This window comes from Mirounga angustirostris, unplaced genomic scaffold (genome assembly GCF_029215605.1).
Source record: "Mirounga angustirostris isolate CCGP_5_RB_7025 unplaced genomic scaffold, mMirAng1.0.hap1 SCAF_13, whole genome shotgun sequence".
Taxonomy (NCBI): domain Eukaryota; kingdom Metazoa; phylum Chordata; class Mammalia; order Carnivora; family Phocidae; genus Mirounga; species Mirounga angustirostris.
The window spans coordinates 36,887,840-36,906,091 of record NW_026991721.1 but is presented as its reverse complement, the minus strand read 5'-3'; the positions used below and the strand labels follow the sequence as shown (position 1 = coordinate 36,906,091).

The 18,252-nt window shown below is 36.5% G+C and overlaps 1 protein-coding gene across 3 annotated transcripts in view; it reads left to right on the top strand.

The window, feature by feature from the left end:
* The first annotated feature begins 1 nt into the window (after position 1).
* The window catches only part of PRMT3 (protein arginine methyltransferase 3), a 139,148-nt gene continuing 120,897 nt past the window's right edge, over positions 2-18,252 (top strand). For all 3 annotated transcript variants that reach the window (XR_010406921.1, XM_045894009.3, XM_064576731.1), the window contains exons 1-8: positions 2-198; positions 411-546; positions 2,090-2,172; positions 3,536-3,585; positions 4,196-4,298; positions 11,328-11,487; positions 12,809-12,947; positions 16,985-17,050. Coding sequence is in view for 2 of the 3 variants with exons in the window: in XM_045894009.3 (XP_045749965.1) it covers positions 171-198; positions 411-546; positions 2,090-2,172; positions 3,536-3,585; positions 4,196-4,298; positions 11,328-11,487; positions 12,809-12,947; positions 16,985-17,050 (765 nt within the window). In the remaining variant the exon portion in view is untranslated. The remainder of the gene's footprint in view (positions 199-410; positions 547-2,089; positions 2,173-3,535; positions 3,586-4,195; positions 4,299-11,327; positions 11,488-12,808; positions 12,948-16,984; positions 17,051-18,252) is intronic.

The window sequence follows — 18,252 nt, the reverse complement described above, 5'->3', positions numbered from 1 at the left end:
GCGCGGTCTCGCGTTTCTAGGCGACGCTGAGGCTCCCCGAGTTGCGTCCTTGCCTTGCGCTCGCGCTCGTTCCCAGGGTTCCGGGCCCGGTTTGCTCGGCGGCGGCCGCGCGTGCGCTGCCCAGCCCGGTCCCCGCCCCCAGGCGCGCGAGATCCCGGGGCAACACAGCCATGTGCTCGTTAGCGTCGGGCTCTGCGGGTGGGTATCTTCGGCCCCTTAGCGCCGTGTTCGCCCGGCACGCAGGCCGCGGGGCGGGACAGAGACCCTCCCCTCCCGGATGCGGTGCGGGACGGTGGGGCCTGGCTGGGAGGGCGGGGGAGGCGCGGGCGAGGGCCGCGGGGAGCGGGGCGGAGGGTGGTGTCTCGCGCTGCTGTCGGTCCCGGGCACGGCTGATGGTTTGCATGTGCTAGGCGGCCGGCGCGCTGTGGAGGACGAGGACGACCTGCCAGAGCTGTCCGACAGCGGTGACGAGGCCGCCTGGGAGGACGAGGACGATGCTGAGCTCCCCCACGACAAGCAGCAGACCCCCTGCCTGTTCTGTGACAGGTTCGTCCTCCTCGGTGCCCGAGCCCCGTGGGTCCGTTCGTCTGAAGTCCAGCCCGAGCGGCCTGCCCGCGAATCCTTGAACCAGTGGTGTGGAGTGAGGGTTTGTTGACGAAAGGAGGAAGCACAGTGCTGTAGAGGGAAGAGCCGTGAACTGGGAGCCCAGCTTATGCCAGCTTCTCTTCCACAGGCCTCAGTTTCCCCTAGTGTGAAATCTGAATCTGTGGTTCCCAAACCTAGTTGTGCGCCCTTGTCACCTGAGACTTTGAAAAGATGCTGAAGCCCGCGCCGCAGCCCTTCTAAATCAGGGGTGGGGCCTAGGAATCTTCTCTTTTCATAAAGGCATCTTCTGAGTAACAAGTTTGCCAGTCACTAAACCACATAATCCCTCAGGACCCTTCCAGCTTTATCATTCTGTTTTTCATTAATGAGTACGGAGCTTCTCAGGTGTAATACTTCCATTGAGCCGTCTGAAGAATCACCTTTCTTAGGGAGGGGCTCCCCACCCATTGCAGGGAGAGGAATTGATGCCTTTTTCACTTAGGAAAAAGACTATGGTATCAGTGACTTGTTCAAGGTCACAAAGCTGTGGTTTGCCTTATCTCCAAATCCATGTTTTTTCCACATAAAATTCTGCCTCTTCATCTCAGTAAGCTTTAACTTTGGTCGACGCTCTGGACAAGTGGGCGTGAAAGAGGCCTGCTTGGCACTGGCCAGTGTTACCTGAATAAACATTTTTCCAGTTTCCCATAAATCTGGGCATGGTGCTGATTGGCGGTATATTGGTTCCTCTTGATTGTCATTGTTCTCACACGTAGCGCCCTTTGCGTAGGTACAGAATGTCTCCATATACTCCAGTTGGCATAAAATAATATTTATTGAGCATCAGGGATGTACTTCTTTGTAATAGGCTAAGTACAGCGAGGTAAACGTTTGTTGAAAACTAACTGCTGCAGAGGTGCCGAATGTACAGAGGTATGCGGCTCCTCCTCTGTGTGTTCCTATCTTAAGAATCCTTCGGTTTCGCAGGTCACATAATAAAGAGGTTTGGTCTTCACAATGTCTGTAACACAAGTACTTTCACAACACTACAAGATCACTTTGGGAAAATGCCACCTATAAAAATTACATTTTATGCTTTATTTCTAAAAGGAGTCTGAGCTGCCACAGTTCAAAGCCTCTGGAAGCAGCGTTGACACAGAGCAGAAAAGAATCTTCTGTAGGGAATTTTCATATCTTGAGAGAAACAATCTATCACAGGGAGTTCTCTTCCTTAAAAGCCTTTTGATAAATTCAGTGCTATTATTTGGCAAATAAATGAACCTTGACATTTAAAATGTAGTTAGTGTAGGGTGTAAAACGGGACTCAGAAGTACTAATTCCCTTTAGAAATGCTGGGTCCCTCTCATCTACAGGGATGTTTGTTTTTTTCTTAATTGGATATAAAATAGGAATCAGCAGAATGGGGGGGATACATATTTAACATGAAATCAATATTTAGACTTTTGAGAGGACTATTTCATAAAGAAGTTGTTTGATTTTTCAGGTTATTTACATCTGCTGAAGAAACGTTTTCACACTGTAAGTCTGAGCATCAATTTAATATTGATAACATGGTCCATAAACATGGTGAGTATTTTTTAGAATAAAGAGAATTTTAGTTGTGAAATTTAAGTTCAAACTTTATATTTTTCCAGATCTTTCCTTTCCTACACAAGCTCAGTGTAGTGAAAAATATAACAACAGCCTATCTTACAAAGTTGTTTTGACAAGTAGCCTTTGAGGGAGGACTAATTATAAGTCATTCTTCTAGATAAGATTCGCTATATTTAAGATTATATTGACTTCACAACTAAAAAGGAAAAACAACCTTGGCATGTGATTGCATTTTTATCATATTAGAATTAGGGAGAGCAAGGATGGAGGTGGACTTTGGAAAAGGAAGTGGGTCATTGTGAAAAAAGACAACTTACCAGGTTGAAGCATAACATGAACTTCAGGGCATACAAGGTTGAGTTTGGCAAGAGTATAGAAAAAGGAGTGATGAAGTTAAGGGGATGAACAAAATATTTAGATGATTCTTTTGAAACTTGCATTTGAACATACTTCCCTTACAATTAAAGTCTGCTTCTTTAAATGGATGCCGAAGAGTTACACGATTCCACTAAAATTAACTGAATACAGAATTGTTTTTTTAGTCCCTATATTTGCTATCAACTAGAAAAGACATTAAATATGTGATAAATATGTTTATAAATCAAATTCAACCGCAACTGCTTTTGTTAAGACATGAATGACTTACTGGGTTTTTTAATGTGCATTTTTAAACTGAATTGGAATCATACTTTAAATATAATTTTGTAATTTTTTTTCACTTAACAAATAGAGGTTTTTGTATGCTGTTGTGCATATAAAACATTTTAAATGCTGTTGTTTCTTATGACAACATTTCTCACAACAACTAATTCCCAGTTGGTTAGATATCCTGTTGCTTTTCCTTTAAACAGTGCTTCATTTCTGGAAAGAGAACAAGCCTCATTGTTTTTTAATTTATATCATTTAACTTCATGTAAAAGCTAGTATACTTTGTATACTCCATGTCCGGGCAAAATTGTAATTTGGTAGGCACCCTAAATGTAGGGGATTTAGAGACTTTGGGCTCTAATATCAGCTGCCAAATACTTGGTAAAATCTACAACCGAATTTTCCTGATTTGTTTTGTTCTTACAAATGAGGATTTGAATGCTAAAAATTAATTTCCTGCTTTTTAAAAATGCAAGAAAAACATTAAAAACTGTTATCCATGTGGCTGTTTCTCAATTAAAATTTTCAGAAGTATTTAAGTCACTATTTCTAGTTCTTAATAAGAAATTCAAAATATTTTAAGTTATAGTTTAGAGGTTATTATTAACCAGAGAAGCTTCTATAGAATAGGTCAGTTAAACAAAACTCATATTAAAATAGGTGAATTTTCTTTTTTTTTCCCCATTAGGACTTGAATTTTATGGATACATTAAACTAATAAATTTTATTAGACTTAAGGTAAGTTGGTAGCTTAATTTACAATTTTGTTTGGAAACTAAAGAAATACCACAGTGACTATTGGTGCGTTAATTTTAGAAGAATACAAAGAACTGCTATATAATCATCATATTGGGGGAATCATGGACTTTAGGAGCTGGTACAACATACAGCACCAAGTAAATGAATACACACCATGTTTAGTAAAGTTATCATTTTTAACTGTGTCCAAGAGGTGAATTGATTTTATGTGAAAAAGTAATTCAGTGTCAGATAATACCCGTATTTCCTAAATCAGAAATAATTTCTAGTGTGATTTCAAGTACTGTGGTTGTCTTCTTGTTCTATTTTTAAATACTTAGTCCTTTTTTCTCTCCTATTCTAATGAATGTTTATGATGCTACTTCCCCCAAATCCAAACAATAAAAAAGTGCGAAAAACCCTATTGCTTAATCTAAGCAATCGTCCAATCAAGTTAATGAAATGACAGGTGAACATAGACTCCTTAAATAGAGATTTTATGTGAAGTAGACATGGTTCCTTTTTTGGGGGCTTAATTTTCTTATTTTTTCTGGGGCGGGGGTTTGTGATTATATACAATGAAAAGACATGCAATTAATTTTACGTCCAGAATCCTACAGTTGAGTATATGAATTCCATATACAACCCAGTGCCTTGGGAAAAAGAAGAGTATTTGAAGCCAGTATTAGAAGATGACCTATTACTTCAATTTGGTAAGATGAACATACTGGGTCTACTTTAACATAGGGTCATTTGTAATGGCAAATGGTGGTTAAGTTTTCTAAGGAAATATATCATCTCCTTAATTCTTTAAAGACCTTACTAGGTAGTTGGTTTCAATAGGAAAGTTAAGTTATTTAAGAACTGTTAATTACACTGACCGTTACTAGAGAGAAATTTAGAAATAGGAGTTTCTTTAAATACTGTGTACTAGATGTTCTGAAACATTGGGACGCTTGAGAAAATAATTTTTAGTTGTAGACTGATTTTTCTACTAAAATTGACTAAAATTTTTATTTAGTTAAATTAACTAAAATTAACTAAATTTTAAATTTAAATTAACCAAAATTTTTAAATCTACTGATTCAAAATAATTTTATTTTTTTATTTTTTCTGCTTCAAAGTAATTTTAAAGTAGATTTAATAATATTTGCTGCTTTTTGTCTGATATATTTAGATGAGATAATTGACTTTTTTTAAAGACATCTAATTTACTGAGATTTTGGTGTTGTTTTTCTTTTTTAAGATTTTATTTATTTATTTGACAGAGAGAGACACAGCGAGAGAAGGAACACAAGCAGGGGGAGTGGGAGAGGGAGAAGCAGGCTTACCGCCAAGCAGGGAGCCCAATGCGGGGCTCGATCCCAGGACCTTGGGATCATGACCCGAGCCGAAGGCAGACGCTTAACGACTGAGCCATCCAAGCGCCCCTGAGGTTTTGTTTTGATGCAGAACAGATTCCACGCAAATTTCCATGGGCTTACCTACATACACTAACTCTATAGCCTTCCTTGTGGCAGGGCCACTCTCATTTCTTGACTGTAGCTTTCTTACTTATTTATTCTGTGCATTTGCTCATTCCCTATTTTACTCTTTTTAAGATTTATTTATCTGAGAGAGAGCACGCAAGTGGGCGGAGAGGTAGAGGGAGATCATCTCAAGCAGACGTCCCCCTGAGTGTGGAGCTCATGGTGGGGCTTGATCCCAGGACCCATGAGATCATGACCTGAGCCAAAATCACAGGTCGGGCTCTTAACTGACTGAGCCACCCAGGCACCCCAACTCATTCCTTATTGAACAGGGATCTTGTGAAAATTCTGTTGGCTTCTTATAAATACTTTATTGTTATAACTTATCAGGGTTAATAATGTGTGCTTTTTTCCCCTTTATACTGTCTTTCATGTTTCTTGTGTCAGGTGAGGTAGAGGGTTTGCTCTCTTCAGGTCAGTGAGACCATTCTAAACAGACATGTACCTTCACATACAGAAGTCTGACAGTGTGGAGTGGAGCAGTACTCTGATTAGTGAGAACTGTGGAGAACTACTCATTTCCTTGAGAAGGACCATCATTAAGTTGTGTGGCAGTAAGGACCTTAATGTAGGATTCAGGAACTGTGTGACCCTGGACAGAGCTTTCTTTTATTAAGTTTTCATCTGAGATTCTTTCTGGCTCCAAAATGTGGTGAGTCCCAGGTTGATTCTTTCCTGTTTTTACAAATTCTCTCTAATTTCATTTCTCCCAAGAGTGATCAAAGTGATCTCTTTGATAAATGACAAAGTGCGCACTAAGTGCTCTCTATGACTTCCTAAATTCAAAATCATTTATTGGAACACTCACAGGATGAAAGTGTATGTTAAATGCTTTAGAAACGTAAAGAAATGAATCTTTCCCTTAGGGAGCCCATAGTCTTAAGAGTGTTTTGTTTTTAAACGCCTGTCTTGTATTATGAGGTCAAATATGGTAAGTTTTGTGAGAAGTCGAAAAGGTAGTACTGTTCAGAAGAAGAAGAGGTTATTCAGATCAACAGATATTGAATGTTGTGTCCTGGTCACTGTGGGTACAGATTGGTATTGAATCTAATTCTTCAGCGATATATAAAGTTAATTTCTTTCAGTTGTAATTTGTAAAAAGGTGATAATGACACCTACCTTATAAAATTGTTGCAAAGATAATGCATATTAGCACAGCACCTGTCAGAGGGTAAGTGCTTAATAAAGGAGAATTTATTGTTTAAATAAGGCCTACAGGAGTTTGGATGAAGAAGCCATGACTGCGATCTGGAACACTTAAAGAGGCCTAGTAAAAGAAGGAGAACTTGAACTGGGCCTGTCCTGGAGTGAACTGCCTGCATTTTCTCAAATAGTCTGTGCTCCTAGCCCTTGGTGGAGAGAGATGGAAGAGAAGGTCATCGCTCTCTTGGCTCCAAGCTTTATTACTGACCATTGCACCTCCACTGCCTTTCAGTAAATATTTATCGAGTGTCTGCTAAGTATTAGGCTTTGAGGATTTAAAGATGATTGAATTAATAAAGGAGATGACTAAGAAAATAGGCAATGCAAGTACAGTATAAAGGGGGACAAGTAACTTTACAAGGGAGAAACCTGGCAAACACTACCATAGCCAGATAATCACATCAGTGATAAATCATGTTGCTATTATCAACTCTTTATATAATGTGATGAGAATGGCACTTTCCCTCTAGTCTTCCTCCCCAAACCAATAACCTCAGTCTAACATGAAAAATCATCAGACATACAAAGTAAGGGTCATTCTACAAACTACCTGACCAATACTCCTCAAAACTGTCAAGATCATCAAAAACAAGGAACATCTGGGCGCCTGGGTGGCTCAGTTGGTTAAGCGACTGCCTTCGGCTCAGGTCATGATCCTGGAGTCTCTGGATCGAGTCCCGCATCGGGCTCCCTGCTCGGCAGGGAGTCTGCTTCTCCCTCTGACCCTCCCCCCTCTCATGTGCTTGCTCTCTCTCATTCTCTCTCTCTCAATTAAATAAATAAAATCTTTAAAAAAAAAAAAAAAACAAGGAACATCTGAGAAACTGTCATAGCTAAGAGAGGCTTAAGGAGACCTAACTGAATGAATTATAGTATCCTGGATAGGATCTTGGTACAAAAAGGGGGTATTAGGGAAAAACTAATGGATATGCACTTACTTTTTAACACAACAGTTTCACAGATAAGAATCTATTTTGAAGGTACCCCTCCAACATTCTGAAAATACATGTACACAAGTTTAGTCAGTATAGCATTGTAATTTCTAAATATTGACAACAATTTAAATGCTCATACATAGGAGAGTAGTTGAGTAAACTCTGGTATATCCACACCATCTGTTAAAAAAAAAAAAAAAAACACCAAAGATCTCTGAACTGATGAGTGATATCCAAGACATACTGTTAAACAAGAAAAGGCAAAGCTCAAAGGAGTATCTGTGGTATGATATTCTCATCATGTAAGAAAGAAAGGGATTTGAGAAGATGCATGTGTCTGCTCATTTGTACAAAAGAAATACAGGAAGGATAAACTAGAAACTAAAGAGAGTAGTGACGTGTGGAGTTTAGTGGGACAGATATGGAGAGAAGGGCACAATGGGGTTGAGGTAACAGGGATAACGAGGGAGTGGCGTTTCTCTGAGGGTATCTTCTGTATAGCCCCGACTCTTAGGACTGTAGTGTTATTTCTCATAGCCTTCATGTAATAAAACAAAAAACAACAAAACAACCAGGATGTGTGAGGGTTATGGTGGTGCAAAATGGAATGTAAACACTAACAGATGAACTCAACTGTATTACAAAGGAATAATGTAACTGCTGAAGGGGGTGGCAAAGGAAAGAGCTGTTTGAGTAACTAAAATCTTGACTGGATATTGTGCTGAGGCTCCAGGTAAAAAGACTACGTAAGTGCTGTAATCTAGTCAGTAAAGGGGTTTCTCGCAGGGTATGTATGAATAGCAATTCTGGGACTCCGTATTGTCTATAATAGCATCGACAAGTAAGTAAATATATTATGGATAATAAGAGCTAGGTTTCTCGCTGTTGGAGAAGGAGGTTTCAGATAAGGAAGTACAGAAGGATGAAATGAGTCCTATGGTGATAGATTGGAATTGGAGGTATCAGTATAAATTCACAGTTTTTAATATACATACAGATAGATACAGAAATGTAGGTGTCTGTGCATGTGTGGGTTAGTATAGACACATGTATTTCCTAGCTCTGTTGAGAGAGCCTAGAAAAACCCCAGTAGCAATGAGTATGCCTTTTACCCAGATTTTAACACTATTGTCCAATAAAAGGAACCAAGGCTCTTTAGAGAAGTGCTTGATTCCATGAATGGTGCAGGATGATAAAAGATGAGTCTGGAACAGCTTGTGCCACAAAATAAGGAAGTACTTAAAAAGAAAAGATGGGGAGGGGGACCTTACACAAGAACACAGGAGCCAACCTGAAGGACTCTTCATGGCCAAAGCTGGAGTAGTTTGAGCAACAGAGAAAATGATAGTATTCGGTTTTAGCCCATAGGAGAGAATAAATATCCATGGATCCATACTGACATAATCAACTAAATAAATAAACGGAGAAGGAGCAGCTCGAACTTAGAGTAAAATTTTCATTAATAAATATAGAAGGGAAGAGAGAAATAGAAAATCACCATTAGGCAAACACCATAGTAATAACTTGAAGAAAAGATCCACCAATGGAGGGACACCTGGGTGGCTCAGTCGTCAAGCGTCTGCCTTCAGCTCAGGTCATGGTCCCAGGGTCCTGGGAGCGAGCCCTGCATCGGGCTCCCTGCTCAGCTGGGAGCCTGCTTCTCCCTCTCCCACTCCCCCTGCTTGTGTTCCCTCTCTAGCTGTCTCTCTCTCTGTGTGTCAAATAAATAAATAAAATATTTTTAAAAAAAAGGATCCACCAATGGATGCTAAGATTAGTGGGCAAAAATTTAAGATGAAATAGGATTTGCATAGTTCAGAGTATCTCCCCAAGAAATTTAAATACAAAGGAGATGTTAACTTTTCCAGGAGACAATACCACAACTGAGTGATCAAGGTTAACATCACCATTAATAAGTCCTGTTGACACCTTGGTAAAATGCACTCAGGATATAACATCATTTTTCTGATGTTCTTGCCAAAAATGTATAACTTTATTCCAATAATGAAAAAACATCAGCCAAACCCAAGTTGACGGACTGACTACAAAATCAGTACTCTACAAAAGTGTCAGATACAGTTCTTAGGTGCAGTGTTCTAAAAATAGGTAGTTCAAAGTGCTGAATATTTTAGTTCCGATCTTTTATATGTTTCTGAATTTTTCTAATTCATCATTCATTGATAGGGGTGTATTTACATTTCTATGACTGAAGAATTGTCTGTTTTTGCCCTTTGATTCTATCAGTTTTTGCTTTTGTGAGGTTTCTACTCATTTATAATTGTTATGTCTTCTTGATAAATTGACTATCCTTTGTGGTAGTTCTCAGCTGCCAAAATGAAGTATCCAGGTGATTTGAACCTCCTGAGACAGAATGTAGATGTGGAAATTCATCTTCCTGAATATGGTTAGGACTTCTGATAAATTATAGTTATGGATCTTAATGTTGACTAAATCCTTTGTCCTTTTCAACATTTAATATATATGATTATCTACATTATTAGTGTTGAAAGTTTTTACTCTTTTATTGCAGCAAAAAGCAAACAGAACCTTGCTAAAACAAAGAAATCAATTCCTTTGTTCAGTTCTGATCTGTAATTTAAACTAACAAATTGGCTTATAAACAGTTTGAAGAAGTTTGAAAACAAGATACATAGAGTTGTAGTAAGAAGTAGAAAATCTGGTGTACCGTCCTTAACGTATTTTGTTGTTCTCATTAAATTTTGGTGAATTAAATAGTGAATGAATCTATAGTTTTTTTTAAAAGAGAGACTCGGTGTTCTGTCATGCTGATAGAGATTAGTGGCATACGTACTACTGCTTTCAGAAGTTGTTTGACTTAGGCTCTAGTCTCTAAGTTATAATATTCTCATGTATTTGTTAAGCTTAGTTCTTTTTTCTCAACTGAGTGTCACAACTAAAAACTGAGTAAGAAAAAAAGCCATATTTCTCCCAGTACTGTACTGAAGAGAAAATATATCCACATTGTTTTTATTGCTTTAAGTTGATCTGAAAGTTAATTGGACTGGTTAATAGACACTGGGATTTTGACCACAGTCACTAACTCCATATATTAACGTCTGTTTGCAGAGTTATTAATTCTACAGTGGAAGTTAATGAGTTTATACATAGTGAAATTAAAATTAAGTCAAGAACTTTTAATATTAGGAGTTAGGATATCAATAATATCAGCAATAAGACATCGGTGTATAGATTGTACTACCCTTTTACCTAGGATGAATAAGTTACTGAATGTGTAGAATTCTTTATGTACACACTGTCCTTAGTGAATATCTAAATGTAATACCTGTTATTCTATAGATAAAGACCCAGAGTCTGAGAAGAGACCTTGCATAGTGGCAAGAATATGAGCTAGGAGGGCAGGCATGGGTCTGTATCTTAAGTTTATTCATTCAATAGCCAAATGACTTTGGGCTACTCACTTAATTTCTCTGAAATTTATATTTCCCATGCCTTAAATTAGGGATAAATATTTAAATCTTAGGTTTTTTTTTTTTTAATATTTTATTTATTTGACAGAGAGAGACACAGCAAGAGAGGGAACACAAGCAGGCGGAGTGGGAGAGGGAGAAGCAGGCTTCCCGCGGAGCAGGGAGCCCGATGTGGGGCTCGATGTGGGGCTCAATCCCAGGACTCTGGGATCATGACCTGAGCCAAAGGCAGACACTTAACGACTGAGCCACCCAGGCGCCCCCGTCTTAGGTTTGTTTTGAGGAAGAAATGAGATGCAATGTTTGTACTTGAAAGAAACCTGGTGATCAATACATATTAGGGCTTTTTCCTTTCACTTTTTTGTTTCTTCCTGAGTTTGGTTCAGTATGATTAATGCTTTTATATATGGTTAATTTAGCCACCTAACGAAAAACTTAGACGGAGAGCATGCTCTTTAAATGTAAATGGAAGCAGTCTGGATATTAAAGATTTATTAGAAGTACTTTTACAAATATTTCTCAGTTGGCTGCATAATAGGCACTTAGTATATATTTATTGATAACATGTTTATATTTGCTTCATTGTCAGAAGGTGGCCTGATAATAATGTCCATTTATTTCTTTAGATGTGGAAGATCTTTATGAACCAGTGTCAGTGCCATTCTCATACCCCAATGGACTCAGTGAAAACACATCCGTTGTTGAGAAGTTGAAACATATGGAAGCCAGGGCACTGTCTGCTGAAGCTGCATTAGCTAGAGCGCGTGAGGATCTGCAAAGAATGAAGTAATTTATCAGTCTTAAAGAAAATTAGTTATTTAGATCCCAAAAGTAACACCACTAATAATAAGGTGGAATATGGTAAAACTTTTCATGTACTGGAAAGCACAATGTAGGTATTTAATTTTAAATTTATTTTAAGTTAATTAATGATATGCAACATTTTTATATGTTATATAGTTGATTAACATAAAATTTTGTGGTTTTACCTGTTCTCACATACTTCTTTTTAATTACTTTTGTACTAATGGTTATTGTTCTGGGAGTGTTGTCCTCTTGAGTGCTTTTGTTCTTTGCCTTCCTTTGAATTACTCTGTATCTAATAGATTTTTCCATTTACTTTTTTTCTACTAGGCTTTTAAAGGGGAGTAATTAATATTTTTTAGGGTTGGGGACAATACAGTGTTGAAATTTTTGTTTTTAAAGAATCAAAGTATAATTACATAGTATTTAGTTAGAAAACCAGATACATAGGATGGTTTTCTCCAGTGAGTAAATTAGCCTTCTTCTGGCTTACTACTTCACAGAATTTAATGTGCATATGAATCACCTGAGAATTTGTTAAACTGTACATTCTGATTCAGAGGTCTGAAATAGGGCCTGAGATTCTGCATTTCTACCAAGTATAGCTTCAGCTGTTGGATTTGTAAGTTGGTTGCCATTCCCTCAGTGCCCATTTGATGGTTTGCCAGAAGGTCCAGCAGGGAACATAGTATAGCTGATTGTGGTTCCCTTTCCCCATTTTGAGATTTTATGCTGGTTAATCTGGTAAACAACAACTCTGCTATCTGCCTCTTTGCATTTCTCCCCCATGTACACATTATAGATTCTTAATATGTTGTGATCAGAGAGGGAATTGAGCTTTAGAGCAGCAGTGGGTGGTGGTGTTGTATGTAAATAATTCTCAATTTGGGTCAACTTTTTGTCTGTATAACCCTTCCATGAAATACGGTTTCAAAGAATATTAATAGTGTTGAAATATACCACATTGATCAGCTGCTAAAATAAGATTTTAGAACAATAGAAATAATAAAGTTGAATAAAGATAATGTGCTTTTGTTCAGTTGAAAGATACAAACAGCTATAATCTTCAGTTGGCAGGGTTTTCGTGGTTTGCAGAGGGAATGTTTACATATGGGTTTAAATATGCTGTTGCGTAAGGTCCAGCAGGGGGAGCTTTCAGTTCCTTAGGATAGAATGTTGTGTTGGAAGGCTCATCACACTGCATACCCCACTCCCTCCCCTTTCCTCTCCCTCAACCTCTAGCCTTTCCTCTTTTCATGGTCCAATAAACCTGTCTCAAGGGTGTATTTCAAATTGATTACAGACAATTTGCTCAGGATTTTGTGATGAACGCAGATGTCAGAACCTGCTCGTCATCTGCCATTGCAGACCTCCAGGAAGATGAGGATGGTGTTTATTTCAGCTCATACGGGCATTATGGGATACATGAAGAAATGCTGAAGGTTAGAAAAGAGCACAAATGCACCAAATCCATACTAAAGGAAAAACAGAATAAAACAAGTTCTTAATATATATGCTGGGAGAACTGGGGGTTTTTTGGTTTTTTTTAGAACTGCTTTTTAAATCTCTTTGGTGCTTAATAGCACATCTTGGGTTGAAAAGACTGGAGGAGCATCACAGCCACTGTAAATTCCATTTAAGATCATTATTAATCTTTATTATGAAATCTTTACTTTTGCTTGAAATAGAACATTGGAAAAAACTGGTGCTCTCTTAAGAGCAACTATTAAATAGGAACAAATAAATTATACGTTTGCCTTTTAATGTACAGAGGGGATGATTAATTTTAGTGTTTTAAATAGCAATACTGACTTCAGTTTGGGCAAATAATTTTTTGGTACAAAGTTTAATTATAAATAATTCTCACAACTGTCATGGCATAACTTTTTTACATTTGAAATCATTGATATGTAGAATTTCCTAAATTGGTCAAATCAGATTTTTAAATTTGGTTGGTTTTAATTTTTATAATGATAATGTCCATGTAAAATATAAGTAGATTTTTAGCTACAACTAGTAATTATACATTTGATTATGTTATTATAGATTGTAAAATAGTAAGATCTAATTTTTTAATTCGGTAAAACTAAAAATATCTATAGTTGAACAAGTGTTGGAATGTAAAAAATTTATTGAAAATGTTAGATGTTCATCTCTGGATTTTAGATGCCCCTACCTTTTCTTGAAAACCAACAAAAAATTCGTTCCTAAATCCTTCCTCACGAGATTATTTTATTTTGGAAAGCCCTGAGACTGTGTTCCTGTGACACAGATGCATTTAAAACAACTAGGGATATTTAATAACATGTATGTATTTTGTTGAGTCAGGTTAGCATTATCACAGAGTGGAGGTCTGCTGATTAATAGCAATTGTAATTACTTGGGGTGTTTTAAAGCAATGTCATGTTATTTCTCTACTAATGACATGTCACAGTTGGTTGTGCTTTTTCTTGTCACTTGGGTAATGGCATAGCATTATAAATAACAGTTATAAGTGATAAATTATTTTAAGTCCAGAGTGAGTTTGTTTAAAAGAAATTGACTTACTCTGTTTTCTTTGTTAAAATTAATTTTATTGTGTCTAGAATTTTTTTTTTTAAGGAGTTCACTTAAGCCCATGTTCGTCATTTTAAATCGCCCCATCAATTTAAATGCCATGAACCTTTAACACCTTTGGTATGGAAATAGTGTGGGTTTTCAGACAGATAAGGTTACTGAGACTCCAAGTAGATAGTACATAAAAGTATCCTAGGTACAATCATCAGGGGAATCCAGTTTGACTACTTATTTCCAAATGTCTGTTCTGGACATTTGTGGCTGTATATCCATAACTAGAACATCTTCACACCTTGATGGTATAACCCTAAGTCCTTTTGATGTACATATGAATTTAAGAAGTTCCAGCTTGAAGTTTCCAGTGCTAACCTTTCCCTTTTAGAGAATCATTTAAGAATCCCTTTTAATATAATTTTCCATGCCTCACTTCCTGTTAGCTGTTACACAATGTAATTACCTCTCCTTGGTGATGACTTGATTAAGTGTTCATAGGAAAAAAGGATATATTCCGTGCAAAAAGAACTATTTATCCAATTTATATTTTGCCAACTTATATACTGCGGGTGAGTAGGAAATGTTCCGTATATCAAGCTGTTTCGTATCAAAAACAGTTCTTAGCTCACATAATCTGTTTAAGGTTGTGCTACTACCAGAATCTCACTTGATCTTTATAAATAATTTAAAATTGAGAAACCATGAATAGGGTTTATTTTTATGCTTAGAATTGGGCTTGCTTTTTATAGGGAGAGAATTTGGATTTTTGGTTACTTAGTCTCATATTTCAATGACACTATTTTGGCATATGTTGTGATTATAATTATAAATAAAGGTACTTTGTGATCTTACTTTCTGGGGCTCAGATGAAGATAACATTTTTGAATTCTAGAGATACAGTTGATGGAAGGATGGATTACATGAACTTTCAGAATCCTTTGCCACTTTATCTTTCTGAAGAACAGTCATTGTTGACTAATGTTGTAAATCTGAGATGCATCACTCTCTTTTTTCCCAAGAAAAATATTGTTCATCCTGGTGAACATTTATCACAGATCATAGTACCATTACATAATTTTTCTTTACTACATTCTTCTCATTGTATCTCCAGCCAACTCATGCATTCCTTCCACCTTCATGAGCCTATCATTTAAAACATACTGGTATTTATATATGTAAAATTTGTAGTATATACTTTACTGTAGTCTCATTCTTCAATTTTTTTTTTTTAACATTTGTAGGAATAATTCCATGGCACTTTACTAGTCTTAAAAAATTATTTTGCTTCTTAGTATTAGAGCTCTGATTTTATTTTTCTTTTGTGTTTCTTAGTTCTAATAGGCTGGTGAAAAAGATAATTTTTAAGATTTCTATCTCCTTGTTTTGTATTGAAGTGTTAGTGTTTTCTTAGAATACATTTTTAGAAGTGGTTATGAGTGCTAGTCTTTATTTGCTTGCATTTTCATGTTTAGTGGTTTTTCTTTCAAAACTTCAGTTATTAAGTTGAAGCTCTGCTATGTCCAAGGCACTCTGTTTGGTATACTTTGGATTTTATTGCCCCAGAGTGAGCATGTGAATGAAAGCAGATGGATCTGTAGAAAGAGCCCAGATAAAAGACTGTAGTTGAGGGAGCAGTGGTGCATGGATTTAGGACAGGAGCAGTGGTGAGGCAGTGTGATTGGCGAGAGCTTTCCAAGTGACTGCCTCCTAGACTGATGTTCACCCAGCAGAAATCACTGGTTGTAATATGAGTATAAAAATGACAAGTGTATGGAATTGTATATATTTTTTTAAAAGACTTTTAAAATTGATTAGTTAATATGTGTAAATTTATTTAAACATTAGATTCTTTTAGTAAGTCTTAAAATAATTTCAGGGAAAGGTTTAATAAACCTTATTTAAAATTTTGTGTATAAAGCAATTAGAAATAATTCCATCAGAAAACATGGAATTAATTCTGCTATTCCCCATTTTTATATCCTGTAATTAAGTAAAACAACTTGGCTTTTAATTTAATACCTTTATGTGTTTTTTTGCCCTAAAATTGTTTTTTGAAGGGTATAGATTGCATAAATTTTGATATCATAGCATTTGCTGTAATATTTCTTTTTACCTAGTGTGAAACCCAAAACTGGAATTCCTAATCTATTTTTATCGTGCTCATTTTATTTTCTTGACAGCAGAGGCCCTTACTGCTTAATTTGCTGGCCGTATATGTCTCAACTGAAGTAATTTAAAAGGGAATCGGCTCTATTCTTGAACTAAAATAAATGTTTGCAATCGATGCCTGTCTCAGTCACAGGTCATGTGAGACTCCAGAGTGTAGAAGTCTCAAATGTGAGCTGCAGGGCTCAAATGATTTACCTTTGGGATTATAGGCTTTTAAGCATAATTTCTTACTACAGACATTTCTAGAAACAAAACAGGATTATAAATCAGATAGGTGCTGATCAGTGACTTTCTTAGAAAAACCATACTCCATGTCGCTTCATTTTTATATGTAACTGTAGCTTTTACATTCACCTGTTTTGGTTATTTTTCTCCCTGTTTTAACATAGCATTTTAACATTTAACACAGTAGACTCCCTTTACTACAGGTTGTCAGGCTCTAGATTCCAGGCCCTATTTGAAGGAGCAAAACATCATGTTCAGCTTCTATTAGCTTTAATTATCAGTTGAAGTCTTGAAATGATAACGCGTGTCAAGACAAAAATGTGTACATCTTTAAGAATTTAGACCTTATCTGACTTTCAGTAATTTTCTTTGTGTGTTGTTGGCATTTCTATTTTTTCTTGTTTTTTTTTTTAGGACAAAAAAAATAAATTTAGCTTTCCAAGCAAACTAGCAATATGTGATAAAATAACAAATCCTAGAAATTTTTATATTTTCAGTCTATCTTATAAACAATGCTTTTCTCTCTCTACTCTAGGACAAAGTACGAACAGAAAGTTACCGAGATTTTATATACCAAAATCCACATATCTTCAAAGACAAGGTGAGTAGCATAGGCTATAGAATTGTACATTTCATGTGGATCTTGGGCAGTAGAAGTCCTCTCTTGGGGTCTCATTGTGCTAGCAGTTGATTTAGTGTACTCTGGCTTTATTTCATGGAAGACTTTTATGATGCTTCTCTGTGGTGCAGAATCCTGATAGCAGAAATGCTGATTGGTGCTGCCATTCAGTGTATAGATTTTTTAAATTGAAATTCATTAATTACAGTGACATGGTTTAGTTAAACTTTGCTTATCCAGATTATTTTGTTTAAACCATACTGTTGATTTACTGTGATTCCTATGAATTTCAAATGTATCAGATAAGCCCTGTACCAAAGCATACTTTTAGTGATTACTCTGGTGTGTGTTAACTAGTTAAAAATAATTTTAAGAAGTTATTATTAATAAGTAGGGTCAAATATTGTAAGGTAGAACTTAGGTTCTTTCTTTTAAGACCTCATTTACCCCTTTATGAGACACTTTGTATTTTACAGTTAGTCTTAATATCATTTCAGGGTATTTCAAAGATGAAATTTCACACTGTGTGTGTGTGTGTGTCTGTGTGTGTGTGTTTGATATTTGTGTCATTTTTCTTTCCTCCCTTATGAATTGTTTTCATTTTTTCTTCTTCACTTCCTCCTTCCCTCCCATTCTACGTTGGCATGTTTACCTAAAAGTTCAGATTTTCTGTTTGTTCTTTCTTACTGGAAATTAGTCCACTAATTTAGTCAAAGATATTATCATTTCTGCCACATATATACCTCTGGGAATTTTTCCCCACCCTTTCCAGTTCAAGAATATATATACTGACAACATACCAGGTTTTTATAATTCCCCTTTCACCTTCATTTTAAAAGATAGTTCTCCAAGGTTATTTCATAAGCTTTACATGATATTGCAGCAGTGACTAACAATCTTTATATTTTAAAAAATTTCTTTTCCTGATTTGTGTATTGTTTGGAATATAATACAGATTGGCTTTTCATTTTCCTTATCTGTTTCCCAAGAGCTGTGTTTCACTTGTGACTTAGCTGAGTTAGACAGTTGAAATTTATATGGTACTCTGATATCTTCGCCAAAGCATTACCTAACATGAAAGGTTTATGATAATATGTATTTCTTTGTATTTACTGATCCCCTGTTATAGACAAATAGGTGATTTCATTTTTAAAATCTTACTTTTTATCAGTTCTTTGTACATA